The 15,499-nt window shown below is 38.0% G+C and overlaps 1 protein-coding gene across 1 annotated transcript in view; it reads left to right on the forward strand.

Moving 5' to 3' along the window:
• The first annotated feature begins 8,747 nt into the window (after positions 1–8,747).
• KCNMB2 (potassium calcium-activated channel subfamily M regulatory beta subunit 2) overlaps positions 8,748–15,499 on the forward strand; it is a 215,742-nt gene continuing 208,990 nt past the window's right edge. Inside the window, exon 1 of the mRNA XM_074190962.1 lies at positions 8,748–8,922. Coding sequence (XP_074047063.1) covers positions 8,903–8,922 — 20 coding nt within the window. The 5' untranslated portion in view covers positions 8,748–8,902. The remainder of the gene's footprint in view (positions 8,923–15,499) is intronic.

Genomic DNA, 15,499 nt, shown 5'->3' on the forward strand with positions numbered 1-15,499 from the left:
TGGCTCTCTGTATTCCCAGAACCTGGTACAATGCCCAACACATTTTAGTGACTTGATAAATGCTTCTAGATTGAAGGATTGATTGACTGAAGACTTCAAGATCTAGTAACAGCATCTGAGACCACATCGACCCTGAATAAATAACCAGAGAGAACCATGAATCTTGTGCAAGGCTTAAGAGCCATCTTCACCATCCTTGAACAAGATTTGTAATCTTATGGCTCGTTGCCTCTCCAAATGACACAACAATAGGTAGCCAGAGGAAATTATTTCCCTTCAGAGAGAATCACATTAAGAGATGGCTTTCTTTTCTCCTTACATACTTGAGTCACCAAGGCTCAAGATTCTTGAAGAGGTACCATGTAAGAGGCTTTCTCAGACATAGCTGGAATCCAAAGAAAAATGATCATTACAAAACCATCAAGTAATTTCTAAGGCACTACCATGTACCTATGAAAAGAATGAAACAAAGATAGACCTATCAAGTGTCAAAGGTGTAAGGAGAGTAGAGGTCATCTGATCCAACTACTTTATTTGACAGAGGAGGAAAGTGAGGTCCATAAAGGAAAAGAGACTTAGAAGAGGCAAACCTAAACATAGTTGTCATGACCAGAACATGTCTCTTGATTTCCATTGTAATGTCCTGTACCCTATATAACATAGTTTTCTAGCAAAATAGCAAGATTGTGACCTGTTCATTAATTTTATAATGAACTGGGGGGACAGAGAGGGGCAGAGGAAGAAGTTCTGAATTTGAAGTCACAGTCCAAATAGTGATATTGCCACCTGTAGCATCTCAAGCAAATAATTCAACATCTTTAGACCTGAGTCTCACAGAGTTATAGATCCTGGGAGGCTAGGTGGCATGGTGGATGGAGTACTAGACGTGGAAATACTAGAGTCTGGAAGACCTGAGATTGAATCCTACCTCAGATACTTACTAGTCATATGACCTTAGGTAAATCCCTTAAGCTATTTGAGCCTTTCATCATCTGTAAAAGGAGAGAGTAATCTCCCTATGATTTATCTGAGAAACTTGGAAGTTAGAATAAATATCCTTCTAACTCTATGACTGAGATCTTATTTTAATAAGTCAACGTGGTATGGAATGGTATTCTAGATGTAATGGGAATCTAAAGAAAAATGGCTGAAGTGGGAACACTTGAGTATTAATGAATAAAAAAGGACTCATCCAAGTAAGTCAGAGCATGATGTGTTAAGAAGAGAAAAAAAGACTATAGAACAGTTAGAATGAAAATTTTCTGTAATAGACAATAGGACCCACTAAAGATGATCCAGTAAGGATGATGTATGAGGACTGTGTTTTGGGACCAAGTTTGGCCCTAAAGAAATGAGGGGGGGAGTACCCCTTTCCCTGCTTTGCAAAGATTGGGGATGATTGCTAGAGCACATTGCATATACTATCAAAAGTGATAAGTACATTGGGTGATTTTGCTGAATGGGTTTATTAAAGAATTATTTTTTTAGTTTTTCTTTCAAGGGATATCTCTCTGGGAAGGAGAAGGGAATGTATTTGGATATGAATATAAGGAAAAACAAATAGTTCGATGAAATTTTATGAAGTGAATTGTACATTGGGAAGAATGATTTGGCTTCATCATGAAGGAGAATAAACAAAAACAATGAGGTCCTATACTCCATGGGAAATGAAAATGGAAAAGAGGCAACATATTTGAAAGTTACTAGAGTAGTTGAATCGATGTCCTGACAACTGATGGCTGGGGGAAATGCTTCTTTCATCTACAGAGAGGTCTTTGGAGGAGGGGCCAATTTGAAGAAGAAGAGAAACGTTTACTTTCTGATGTGTTGAATTGGTGGTACCAAGGGCATCCAGGTGGAAATAAATGATAGATATTCGGACAAGTAGGCAGCTAGGTGGCAAAGTGGAGAGAGCACTGGGGCCTGGAGTCAAGAAGTTCTGAGTTCAAATGTGACCTCAGACATTCACTAGCTCTGCAACCCTGGACAAGTCACTTCACTCTGATGGCCTTAGTTTCCTCAACTATAAAAATGAGCTGGAGAAGGAAATGCCAATGCTCTCCAGTATCTTTTCCAAGAAAACCAAAATGAGGTCATGAAGAGTCAGACATGACTAAAATGACTGAACAACAAAAACACATTTGGGAAGGTAATTTACCCAAGTTGAAGCTTACAGTAAATGTCTGAGTCAGGATTCATCTTGTGACTTTTTGACTCCAAGTACTGCATTCTATTCACTTTGCCAAGTTGCCTCTGAGTCTGCAAGTTCAATGAAGCCTAAAAATAAATACATAATAGAGGGATTATGATTTCTGTCTTTAAAACACAGGAGAGAGCTGACGTGAATTGCTCATGCCTATATAGTTAAAAAGTGAAAAACTAAAAGTTGAACCCCTATTGACTGACTCTGAGCACAATGGCCCTCTAATATTGATTGTTATGTTGTATAAGGAAGCCTGCAGCTTCTTGCTAAAAGTATTCAAATGACTGTGCCATTAATAGATCGATAAGCATTTATTAGCTACCTACTATGAACCAAACACTGTACTAGTCATTGGAATTTCAGAGGCAAAAGTAAAATAGCCCCTGCCCTCAAAAAGTTAATTATCTTACAGTTAGATCATCAATTCCTAGATAAGTGTATGTAAGGTGATAATAATAATCCTATTTGCGTGAATGAAGCTACTTGTTCAGAGTGATGAACTGTCTTTCACGTAAGTTGGGATTTGGAATTAATTGTGCAGGTGTGCCCTTCTTTATACAGTAGAAAAAAAAATCAATATTTTCATTCAAATTAAGTTTTTATCATAAATTAATATTTTTATAAATTAATTTTTAAAATATGGAATTCTTTTGATAAATGTAAATAGTTTGATAAAGTGATTAGAGTGATCATTCTAGAGTCAACTGGACTTGGGTTCAACCCCATCCCCAGCTCTGAAACTTCTCAGTTCTGTCCTGATGGGTTATTGAAACAATCCCAAGACTGCATTACTACTTTTTTAAAGGAAAAAATGCTTTTAAAATTTATGTTTTTATTTCTAAATTCAATAATCACACAGGTTGTCACCTTCTGACCTTTGCTCATCTATGAACATTCCTACCTATAGCATCCCCCCCCCCCCTCCAGGGCTTTTGGGACAACAAGGTAGCCCAAATGAGATCTTGTATAAAATACTTTCCTAGGATTAAGGCATCATCTGAAGGTTGGACCTTATTTTTCTTAAAGTCTTAGCAACTGTGTGACTCTGGACAGCTCTCTGAGGTTAGATTTTTTGCATTTACAGATTGGGGATAATAACACTGTTCCTCCCTCACAGGATTGTTAAAAGGAAAATGTTTTATTAACTTTTAAGTCATGTGGATATGGGAGTTGTTATTCATAGGTTTCTAGATTTAGAACTAAATGAATCTTTAAAGGTCATCTCAACTAAACTCCAGAGAGTTAAGTGGTTTAACTGGGATTCAAATCAACACCAAATTCAACATTATTTCCACTATACTATCATTTAATTATTAAATATAATTAAAGATAATATTCTGTAATTGTTAAATAATTTAAAATAAATATAAAAATTAAAAGAAAATAAAGAAAAATTATTAAATAAGACAATTTCGGGAGAATCCCTTAATAAAGCAAACCAACTAAACTCTGATTGGTCTAGGTTTCATTTTTGTAAAAAAAATATATAGTTAGGCATGATTGTGAAGGTCAAAAATAAAAAATCTAGGAAGTGAACAACAGCTGGAAGTCAATCAAGATTATCCTAGGGGAAGACTTTCTCAGTGTTTGTGGTAGAGACTTTTTAATACTGTTTCTCAGTGTCCCTTTCTAAAAGTGGACAGGTCAGGGCTAATGTCCTGAAATGACTCAGGCTGAAGCTCCCCAGGACATATCATGAGAAAAGACTGTGACCAGAAGTTTCTTGACCAGAATGGGTTTTTTGAGCTGAAGGGCTGAAGACAGAAAGCAGAAGATCAAGATCAGAAATGAAGGTTGGCATCAGGATCAAAGACAAAGGAAAAAGACATGGTCCAGAAGTCACTAAAAAGGGTTGGTGTATCATTTAAATATGATATAAGGGCACAAGGAAAATATGAATAGAAATGCAGAAGATTAAAAAATGGCTTTGACCATTACTAGAGTGTAGAGAAGGCCACTCCTTGGGCATGCATAGTAGGTGAGGTTCGAGGGAGAAAATAGTGTCAGGTTTGAGTTTCACTATGTGAGAACATTTTTATGTGATTAGTTGTATCTCCTTTGCTGAGAAATTTAGACTTTGATATACAATTGAAGAAAAAAATCTTTAAAAAAAAAAAAGATTATTTTTCGTTTTTTAGAAGTATCAAATCTCACCCAAATCTATTTTGTCCTAATTTGAGATATGACATCTTACAAATCATCAGGAGATATGGCTTCAAATCTAACACTAGACCCTTAATAGGTATGATTCTGGGGGAAAAAAATCACTTTACCTCTCATCTTGGTTTCCTAAGCTTTATAAAAATGGAGGTGGCAATATCATGTAACATAATACACAGTTCTTAAGAACTTTAGAGTTGGTACAATGCTTCTAAATGGTAAATAGTGAGATAATTATCCCTATATTCAAAGAAACTGAAGTATTCATAGACTGGGTTACTTTCCTAGGATCACAGAGCTACTAAGTATATATGGCATATTTTGAATTCAGGTCTTCCTGAATGAAATTAGACCTTTAACCATTATGCTTTGTTATCCAATAGAGTTAAAAAGTCATTTTAATTTGATTAGGTAAAGATTTCTTTGTATGGGAAGGAAATAGGTGCTAATATATGATGAATTCAGAAGGCCTGATTGGATAGAACTTTAAGTGAATATCATAAAATATATATTAATTATTCGATGACCAAGATTATTCTTTGGAGTTAATAATGTATATTAAAATATACTTTATGTAATTAAAAAGAGATCATGAAAAATGGCACTTATGTATACAGGACAATTGGCTATTTAATGTGATTAGGTTGCCATCCTATTTTGCAAAACACCATAAGAAATTTTATGAGATTATCCTAATCGTTTGGCTTAATTCTGTTTTCTTATCAAAGAAAGAAGGAGAGTACAAAAGTATCAAAAGAAAATCAATAACGGAGCATTTTAGACTTTGAGGGATTAAAAAATGAAGTCATCCAGTAATATTGTGGGAGTTGTAGATCCCTAGTTAGAAGTCCGAAATACTTCCATGGATGTATGATCTCATTGGCAGGGGTATTACCCCAATGAGGCAGATCACATTCTGTCCTTGACTTCCTATCCTATGCAACTCTTGCCCAGTGACATCTTCCACAAAGAGTTCATACATTTCATGGATGCTGAAAGATCACGAAGTCTGTCCTTTGGCTATCCCTCACTCTTTCAATGGGACCAATTCATATATTTTTCTAATCATGCTTCTCTCTGTATGAAAGTATTATGAAGATGCAAATGGAGAGCTCATCTCAAAACCAGGAGGTTTTCTTATCTCAGAGATCCCTATATCAATACAATAACAGATCTACTCTCCATCACTCTTCCTGACCCATTCTTACCCTTCATATTTGTAAAAGGTTGCAATCTGTTCATTTCCCTGCTCCTCTCCATTACCCCTGGGTGACCAGTAACTTAAATTCTTTGGAGTCTATGCTTTTCCATCATTTACAACCATATATCATCATGGAATGTATACTAGCATTTGAAAGTCATGGTACTTTGGTTTTGTTTTTATTGTTGGTGGTGATGGTGGTTTTTAGGAGAAAACGTGGGGTCATGATCAGGCTAGAATTTGAGGTCGAATCTAACAAAGTGAAAAATAATAAGAGCAAATATAAAGTCTTGCTTTTGGGGGGCTCAAAAAATCAATGTCAAAAGTGCCACTTAAGGGAGGTATACATGAAATATAGTTTAAAAAACGCCAGATATTGGGTAACTTGCCCCTTATCAAAAAGAGTTGCTATAATCAATTTAATAAAAAAATCTAATTCAAAGGAAATAGCCAATGAAAAATTTGACCCCACACATTATAATTATCTAGCTACAATTTATTCATTTTCTCAGGGTTGGTAGATTTGTTTTAGAAAAGTAAGGAAAACATAGGTTTGACCATTGTATGGTTCTTTTTCATCTAATCTGCCAGGATACAGCATGTTATAACAGCTTAAGAATCCCTTCATGTCTAGACATCAGCATCCCAGCAAAAGAAATTCATCCCATATTCTTGAAATAGCCTAATAGCTAAATTCTAAAAAGCTTTCAAGGTTCACAAAGTGCTTAACATTCATTATGCCATTTGATCCTCCCCACAGCTTGGTCAGAAATTATGCTTTCCCTGTTTAGAACTGAAGAAATTGAGATTGGAAGACATTAAGTATAAAAATGGTCAGCCAATTAATTAGCTATTGAAAGAATCAATTGGAGATCTGAATTCAAAATCCTGGGTCTACCAGTTCCTTTCAATCTGTGGAACCTTGAACAAATCTTTTTACTTCTCTTCCCATTGGTTTCTTCAGCTATAAAGTGGAGGAATCATGGGAGAGGATCTCTAAGGTCCCTTCAGCTTCCCATCTGTGGTCCCGTTACCTCATGTCTTTCCTAATTTCAAATCCCATGCTTTTCCCACGCAACTGTGGGGCCTCTCATGTAAAGCAGCCATTTTCCAATTCTAATAAATAGTGGAGAGTTGATACATAGCTTATTTTCATTTCTTTTTCTTGAGCTCATATGCCACTGGCCAGGAAGATCTCTGTTTTGTCTCAGTATCTCTTGTCTATCTCACCTTCTATCTGTTGCTGTTTCATTGATTGTCTCTGTCTGGCTGTCTCTATGTCTCTCTCTGTCTCTGTCTGTCTGTCTCTCTCTCTTTCTGTCATTACTAACATAACACCATCCTTTTACTTACCCAGGTTACCCACAGATAGTCTCTTTTACCCTCCTTTAGCTAATCACTTCCTACTGCTTGCCATTTCTGCTTCTACAATAGCCCTCATCTATGTCAGTCCCTTCATTCTTAAGCAGCTAGGGAGCATAGTGATAAGACTCCAGGAATGGTGTCAGGAAGACTCATCTTTCTGAGTTGAAATCTAGACTCAAACACTAGTTATATAATCCTGGGCAGGTCACTTAATTCTCCTTGCCTCACTTTCCTCATCTGTAAAATGAGCTGGAGAAGGAAATGACAAATTCCTCCAGGATCTTTGCCAAGAAAACCTCAAATAGAGCACTTAAGGGTCACAGTTGAAAAACCACTGAACAACAGCCACAATCTATTCTTACCATTGCCAGACCTACATCACTCATCATCTAAGTTACTACAATAGCTTCCTAATTAGCTATTCTCAAATCTCTCCCCCTCTTCAATTCATCTTCCTCACAACTGCCAAAGTGACATTCTTTAACCCTATACTCCACAAACTGTAGTGATTCACTATTGTCCCTAAACTAAAAATACAAACTCTTCTCTTTCTCATTTAAAGCCCTTTAGCCTGACCTCAACCTTCTTTTTTTGCTTTATCATCTATTAATCCATGTTATTGCTAGCATTTACTTACAGTGCAGCCAGGCTGGTTTTCTTACTGCTCCTCACACATAATTCATTTTCCTCCTCCTAATTTTTTCCTTTACACCTCTACAGTGACTGGCCCCCAGTCTAATAACCTCCTTTTTCACCACCACTTCTGAGAATCTCTAATTTCCTGCAAAATTCAGTTCAAACACTACCTTTCCATGAGACCTTTCAAGACACTCCCCCCATTCTCCCAAACTCCTAGTATTGATTGTATTTACATCTAGAAAATGTATATACAATCCATTGATTCTCTATGCATCCCTATACAATATAGAGACTGAAGCTAGGATTTCATCAGTATCTGGGAACTCCTAGAAAAGGTACATTCTCTCTACCAAAGCAGGCTGACACTTTCTTTGCATCTTCAAAGCCTTAGAAAGTTGCAAGAACCCTAAGAGGTTAAGTAACTTAACCCAGGTATCAGAGTTATACTGGTTCTTTCTCCTATACCACTCCGTGTGGGTATGTCTGTGTGTGTGTGTGTGTGTGTGTGTGTGTGTGTGTGTGTGTGTGTGCAGAGAGAAATCAATTAATAAACGTCAGGAATAACATCCTGTACAAAATAAGTGCTTAATAAATACGTTAGTTGATTATCTCTTTCTCCCTCTCCTTGTTTCTCTCCCTCTCTTAAATTCTTCAGTCCTTTGCTTTCAAACAAAAACATTCCTTTTCTGTTTTTCACCAAATATTGTTGTTTCTCCCAAATTTATATCAGCATAGGAGAATCCATGCAGACCCCTTCTCCCTTTGAGATAGGATAATCTGATGATTGCTCTGGCTATTTTTCACTCCTAAAAGCTTGCAAAATCCTGGAAAATACCCTGGAGCCACAGGTTTTGTTGCTATGTTATCCATATGCACCTGTCGCCAGAGCATTTCAGAGATGCTTGTCTGCCAATTTTTTTGGTTTCAGGTAAAGATATGGGGAGCCTATGGAGGGAGGCAATGGAGGATCAGTCTGAAAACATGGCTTTCCAAGCAATTACTTTACTGCCCTCCAAGGAGATCCTTCCTCCTTCCCATGGATGAGAGAAAACTGAAAGTAATTAGGAACTTTAAAAGGCTTTTGTGGTTTGAAGACTTTGGCAAGACCTGTTGAAAATGCCATCTTCATAATTGCCTCTCTCAATGGTTCTTTTGTCCCACATGATTCATCATGTCATTTCTGAAGGGCTGTTTCACACCCACCCCCCTCAGGGATGGGCCCATTTGTTTGTTTTTTTTCTCCACATTCTTCATCTGAATCCTTTGGGCGCAGATCATTATTTCTCCCCATCCCTTTCACTCCAGAATAACTCCCATCCTTGGTCCCCTACAAGATGACTACCTTACAACAAAGGTAGGGTCTTTTGTTTCTTCTTCTCTAAATCCACAACTGGAAATGCTTTTTGAAGGAGGTGTTGGACAAACAGATTTAGAGCTCCCATCTGGGAGAGGACTTTCACTTTTGAAAAAGCTTTGACTGTCCACCCAGGAAGGGAAGCATGAAGGTGAGCTGCTCTCTCAGGTGGGACATGACCTGCTTTGGCCCTAAGCCAGATATTTTGATCTTCCTGTAAAACTGCCCAAATAATGTTGTACTTATATTATGAAAACAATATAAAGCTGTTTTTCTGGGGCACTGTAGTCCTGCTTAAACATGTATAAACTGCTTTATTAGAGATTATGGGACTATTGGGACCATATGCAGAAGTGATCATTTCTGTGATAATATGAGATGATAATTTCAGAGTGATTCATTGGTGAAGTTGTTTAAACACTCTGTTTGAATCTCATTACTTTGGGGTGGGTGGAGGGAGTAATAAAAAAGTTTTATGCAGATAGTGAGCTTTTTTAATGTTTGGAAAAACCCCTCTGGCTGGGTGAGGATCCATTCAAGCAGTCACTGTGATATTCTAGAGAACACAATTTAGCACATTCTCTCAAAATGAGATCCAGGACCCCCTGGGGGGATCAAAACTATTTTCAAATAATTCCAAGATATTAAAATTTCTAATTCAGCAAATATTATTAGAAATAAAGCATATCGATTGTTTTTAAGAGCATAAATGGGGGTAGCTAGGTGGTGCAGTGATAGAGAAGGAGCCAGAAGGACTTGAGTTCAAATCCAACCTCAGACACTTGATACTAGTTATATAATCTTGGGTAAGTCACTTAACCCCATTACCGTACCAAAAAAAAAAAGAGTGTAAAGGAGCCCTGAGACCAAAATTTGAAGAAACTTTTAAAATTTTAGAATGATAGGGTGGCTAGGTGCACAGTGGATAGAGCACCGGCCCTGGAGTCAGGAGTACCTGAATTCAAATCTGACCTCAGACACTTAAATAATTATCTAACTGTGTGGCCTTGGGTAAGCCACTTAACCCCATTGCCTTGCAAAAAAAAAATATTATAATGATGCTATAGCCAATGATGGCTAGTCTTCTCTTTCCTAGAGATGTCTAGGAAACAGGACCATGGATAGAAACAAAAAAAGCCCTTGCCCAGTTGTGGACACATCTAGTTCCAAACTAATTGAAAACTAGTCAGAAGGACTTTGAAGTCATCACCTGATTACTCAAATGAGAAAACTGAGGCACAGAAAGTTAATGACTCACTCAGATAAATACAGCTAGTAAGCATTTGGTGTCTCCAAATCTAATTCCTTATCCACCATCCAAAACTGACTCTTACAGTGGCAAAAGACTATTGCCTTCAAGTATGGTGAATCAAACAGGAATTCAATTTGTTCTATTTGTTTCCAGAAAGTAGAGTAAAAAGAAAAGGGAAGGTGGAGAGGGTTGCAAAGAGGTAGATTTAGGTTTGATGAAAGGAAAAACTTTCTAACAATTAAGAGTTGCCCAAAGTTGGAATGAAATGCTTAGGAGGTAGTGAGTTCCCCATCACTGGGGCTCTTCAAACAAATGGGGTGGGATCATCTGTTAGATGGGATATAGAGTTGGAATCTTAGGGACACCTGGATCTGAACAGATGATCTCTGAGGTGCCTTCCCCCTAAGAGACTCTGGGATTCTCTGCATCCCATCAAGGGTTTTTTTTTTCTGGTAATGTTTTGTTTCAATTAAAAAGAAACCCTCCAGCCTTTTAAAGGGCATGGTCAAAGTCAGTCTTAGAAGTTGGTACCCTGAGACCAGTAACCTTGGAATTCACCTGGTTTTCCTTTTGAAGTAGGGGACAATGGGAGGAGATGCCCTTAGGCAAGTAGGTAAGATACCAAACAACTCTAGCCTCAGGCGAGATTATTTAAGTCTGTGATATCTCCCCACTCGTTCTTTGAGCCCCTGACCCAGCCTCCCGAAGTTCTGCATCTCTTAGCAAAGTCCCCCTATCCCTGTCTGCAGTTTCTGGGCTAGAAGCCTGTTCTGGAGAGCATTGGGGTGCTCAAATTACCCCAACTCTGTCAGCATCTTTTAATGAGCTAGGAGAGAGATTTGATCACCAAGAAGTGATAGATATCAAGAGATAAGTAATAAAGAAGCTGATATAGAAACATGACCTCTACTTAGTACCTCCAGGATACTTGATGTAGGTTTGCCCTCCACATATTCAGATTACAACCCCTCTATACATTATACTCTTTGAGCTATGTCTCTTGAGGGGGAAGGAAAAGACCCTATGATAATAGCTAGCAATATTCCAGCACTCTAAAGTTTTCTGAGTTGGTACAATGGACAGAGTGCTAGCAGGAAGATCTGAGTTCAAATTTGACTTCAGATACTCACTAGCTATGGGCAAGCCTGTTTGCCTTAGTTTCTTCAACTGTAAAAATGAGGATGATAACAGTGCTTACCTGTGGAAGAACATTCCAAACTCATATTGGTCTGATCAGCCATAGTTGGACACATTTTAATTTTAACTTAGTGATGCCATTTTGGTCTTTCTTAATAATGAAGGACAAGAGCCAATCAACCTCCCAGGCTTGTTGTAAGGTCAAATGATAATCTTTATGCAAATTGCTTAGCATAGTGTCTAGACCATAATGAGTACCATATAAATGCTTATTCCACCTTATAACACTAAGGGAGGTTCTTTAGGCATGATTTTCCCTTAAGCTATCAAATGACTTGCCCAGAGTCACACAGATAATAAATTTCCCAGAAGATTTGAATCCAGATCTTTCTAATGTCAAGGCCACTCTGCTTTCAGACTGATTCCTTATAAATCAACCTTCTTGGCGCATATTAAACTCTTATAAATTCCTGTTGATTGACCGGTTGATTATTTACCAAAATTCACTGACTGTGGAACCAGAGACAAAGTTGTTAATAATTTACTGTGCTGTCTCCCAAGAAGAGTTACCTATTATGGACTGACCCAAAGAAATCACATGATGAAGGGAAGTCTTCCAAACATCAATAACAGGAGAAAAGGAGAAATCACTTGAAAACTATTCTTCAGACATCAATTCAGTCTATGAATCAATTCCAGAAAAATACTCAAATTGGTTTAAATGTTCATGGTGATTATTCCATGTGACTCATTTCAGCAAGTGAATGTACCCATAAAGCAGAATCATAGAAAGACAGAGTAGGAACCAATGGCTTCTAAAGAGGAAATTCTAATGAGTTTTAAGTGCAAAAGATAAACAGTTCTATCTCCTTCCCATTAAATAAAATACAAGTCCAGCTTGCTGTATTCCCATGAGAAGCCTCAATGCTGGAAAGGACCTAGAAAATTATCTTGCCCAATCCCCTTAGCTTTGGATGAGGAAGCTAAGACCTAATGAAGTAAAAAGATCTGAAAGTAGTTAAAGGACACAGTGGCTAGAAAGATAGATCTGAGTTCAAATCTTGGAGTTTAGATATTTAGCAGCTTGACCCTGAGCAAGTCAAATGACCTTCTCAACTTCAATGTCTTCATCTGTAAAATCTCATAAGGTTCCTATAAGGCTCAAATAAGATAATATATGTAATGTATTTTGCAAACTTTCAAGAACCCAATAAATGTTAATGAATTAGCTACCCAAGGTCATCCAGTAGGTGACAGTACTTGGATTCAGAGATGTTCTGACCAAAAAATCCATGTTCTTTCTGCTAAGTCAAATCCAAGAAAGTCTTGGGGATCGGGGGTGGGAATGGAACAGGAAAATGATTGACAAAGAGTTCTGTTCTCAGAAAGAAAGTAGTAAATCCCAAGCAAATACCTCAGTAGAGTTCACTTTTCCTCTAAAGATAGGGAATAAAAAATGAGGGAAGGAAGGAAGGAAGGAAGGAAGGAAGGAAGGAAGGAAGGAAGGAAGGAAGGAAGGAAGGAAGGAAGGAAGGAAGGAAGGGAGGGAGGGAAGGGAGGGAGGGAGGGAAGAAAAAAGATAGGAAAGAAGGAAGTAAGGAAGGAAAAGAAGGGAGGGAAATGGAGAGGTAGGGACAAAGGAGGAGAAGGTGGGGAAGGAATAGGAGGAAAAGAATGAGGATGAAGGCTTTCCAGAAGAAAGCTGACCTTCATAGAAGTATTTCTGTGAAACTATCTCTAAAATAGGGTAAAGACTCAAGTATTAGACAAGTAGTATAAATATTTTTTCTCTTTTAAAAATTTGACTGCTTTAGTCTCCTCTGCTGCTTCCCTCTGAAAAACCGTCTGGACTTCGCAGCGGCTCCTAGTAAGCAGGTTTTACCTATTACCTGGGCCAGGTTCAGTAGCAGGCAATTGTGTAATTAAAGGATGTTTTTAACTTGGGCTCACTTCAAGCATTGGAGTTGTTATTTTTTTAATCAGGCCCCACCCTCAGAAGAGGGTCTCTAGATAAAATAAAGGTCAGAGGAAAATAAAAAGAAATCTAATGACTGTGAAAACGCCTTTGAATTATTACCTATTTGATTTCAAATCCAGTGGCACCAATGACAAAGATCTCGTGTGCTCTCCCTTAGTCTAGTGAGAAACACTTTATCATGTGTTCACAAACTCAGAAGTTTAAAGGGGGCTTGCAGTGAGCTCTGTGGGAAAAACCAAGTTGTGCCAGTTGCACCCACCTAACTAAATCCTTGCCATGGTCATAAACCTCAGACTAAGAAGAGCAAGGCCTGGGTCCACGAGCTACTTCCCTAGCCACCACAGAGCAAAAGTAGGAATACAGGATAATAAAAATGCCGGGGCTATTTATAGTAGCCGAGTCCAACTAGCTCGGCTCATAGCTTCAACTAAAGAATCTGGACCCAGTGGTGAGGAGAGAAACTTGTCGAAGGTCAGTAAGTAAAGTAAGAAAAGTACTCAGTAAGCCTCCGATGAATTCTTGTTTATTCATGAATGAAAATGGGGATCTATGAGGAAACCCACTTAGTCTCAAATCTCTCCTGATATCCCTTCCTAAATCCATTTTGCCTCTGCACAATACAACATCGAAACCATTGACCTTAGGTCCAGCATCTTATTGATAATTTCTTTTTAACTTATAATTCAGTATCCTCCAACTGCCAATAGGCTGTCAGACCAAGCAAATTTGTGATCAGATTATCAAGCATCCTCACATGATATTTATAAGACTACAGAAGCTTACCAAAGGATGATAGAGACCTGTCATGCTAATCTCAAATGGTTGTAGCATTGGTTAGTGCCATCATTGAAGCAGCCAGGAACCCCCATCAGAGGAAAAGGTTTTTCTATCCAAGAGAAGGACTGTGTGAAACAACACTATTGGGGACTTCTCCTGGGATAGTCTGGGCAAGATATCATAGGGGAAGGGAAGGAGTCAGGAGAAACCTGTGATTCTGGGAGGAATCTCGAGGAGCTAATGATAAAGGATATGTGTTTGTCACAACAAGATCATAGGTTTGAAGGATCACAGATCTCAAACTAGATAGGACCATATAAGTCATTTAGTCTGATGCCCTTATTTGACAGATGTGGAGATTGAAGCCCAGAGAGATTGTGACTTGTTTGAGGATTATGGACTTGGATCTCCCAAGTAAGACAATGGGTTATCCATTTTCTATAGTCCTGAATCATTAATCTCTTCACTTTGTATTTGAGATGCAACTCAATTGCTTCCTTCTATTAAGAATCCTCTGCAGATCCCCCTGTTGCTAGTTCAAGGGCTGCCCAAGTTGATGCCAATCTGCCTTTGCAGACATTTCTTATTACTTCCTTCACTTTCAATCCCTCAATCAACAAGCGTGTATTATAAGTGCCTGCTATGGGTTAGCCATTGTCCTAGACACTGGGAACCTGAATACAAAGGATGAGCCAATCTCTCTTCTCAATGAGCACTACTCTTCATGCTACCCCAGCTGAAAGTGATTTCTTCCTCCTTAAAGTGTCTTGAGTATTCTTGGGCCCTATCATGTCCTACTTTCATTTTATTTTTCACTGCTTCATATCCTCCCATTTGATATTAAGTTCCTTGAGGGAAGAGCCCTTATCATTTCCATCTTTGCACCCTCAGTACCAACATAATGCCTCTATTGGGCTATAAACTAACTAAAGGCAGAGACTTTGATCTCAACTTCCTATTTTTCCCAGAACCTTAGGACAATGACCTGAGTGTAGTAAGTGCTCTAAAAAACTTTGGTGAATCCTTGGCTTTAATTCTAGTGGTAATAACTGGCATTTACATGGACTTTAAAATTTGCAAAATGCTTCACTTTCATTAGTTCATTCAAACGTCATAACAAATGATCCTGGGGACCCATTTTACAGATGAGAAAAATAAGGCTCATGAGCTCAGCTGACCATAATCACAGAGCAATAAATGATCTGATGTGGAATTTGAATCCAAATCTTCCTGACAAGTTTGGAAATTTAAACTAAAATTAAATTCTAAACTAATGCAAAAAAAAGCAAGTATCCAGTTCTCTTTGATTTGTCAAGGTATGAGAATAAAGGGAAATGTGAAAGGAATGCCTGCCACCCTCTCATTAAGGATGACTAAAGAAACTTTAGAGTGTTCCTTGTAACTCTTATTTGCTCTTCCTAATTTCTCTCTTC

Source organism: Macrotis lagotis, chromosome 6 (genome assembly GCF_037893015.1).
Source record: "Macrotis lagotis isolate mMagLag1 chromosome 6, bilby.v1.9.chrom.fasta, whole genome shotgun sequence".
NCBI classification, from domain to species: Eukaryota; Metazoa; Chordata; class Mammalia; order Peramelemorphia; family Peramelidae; genus Macrotis; species Macrotis lagotis.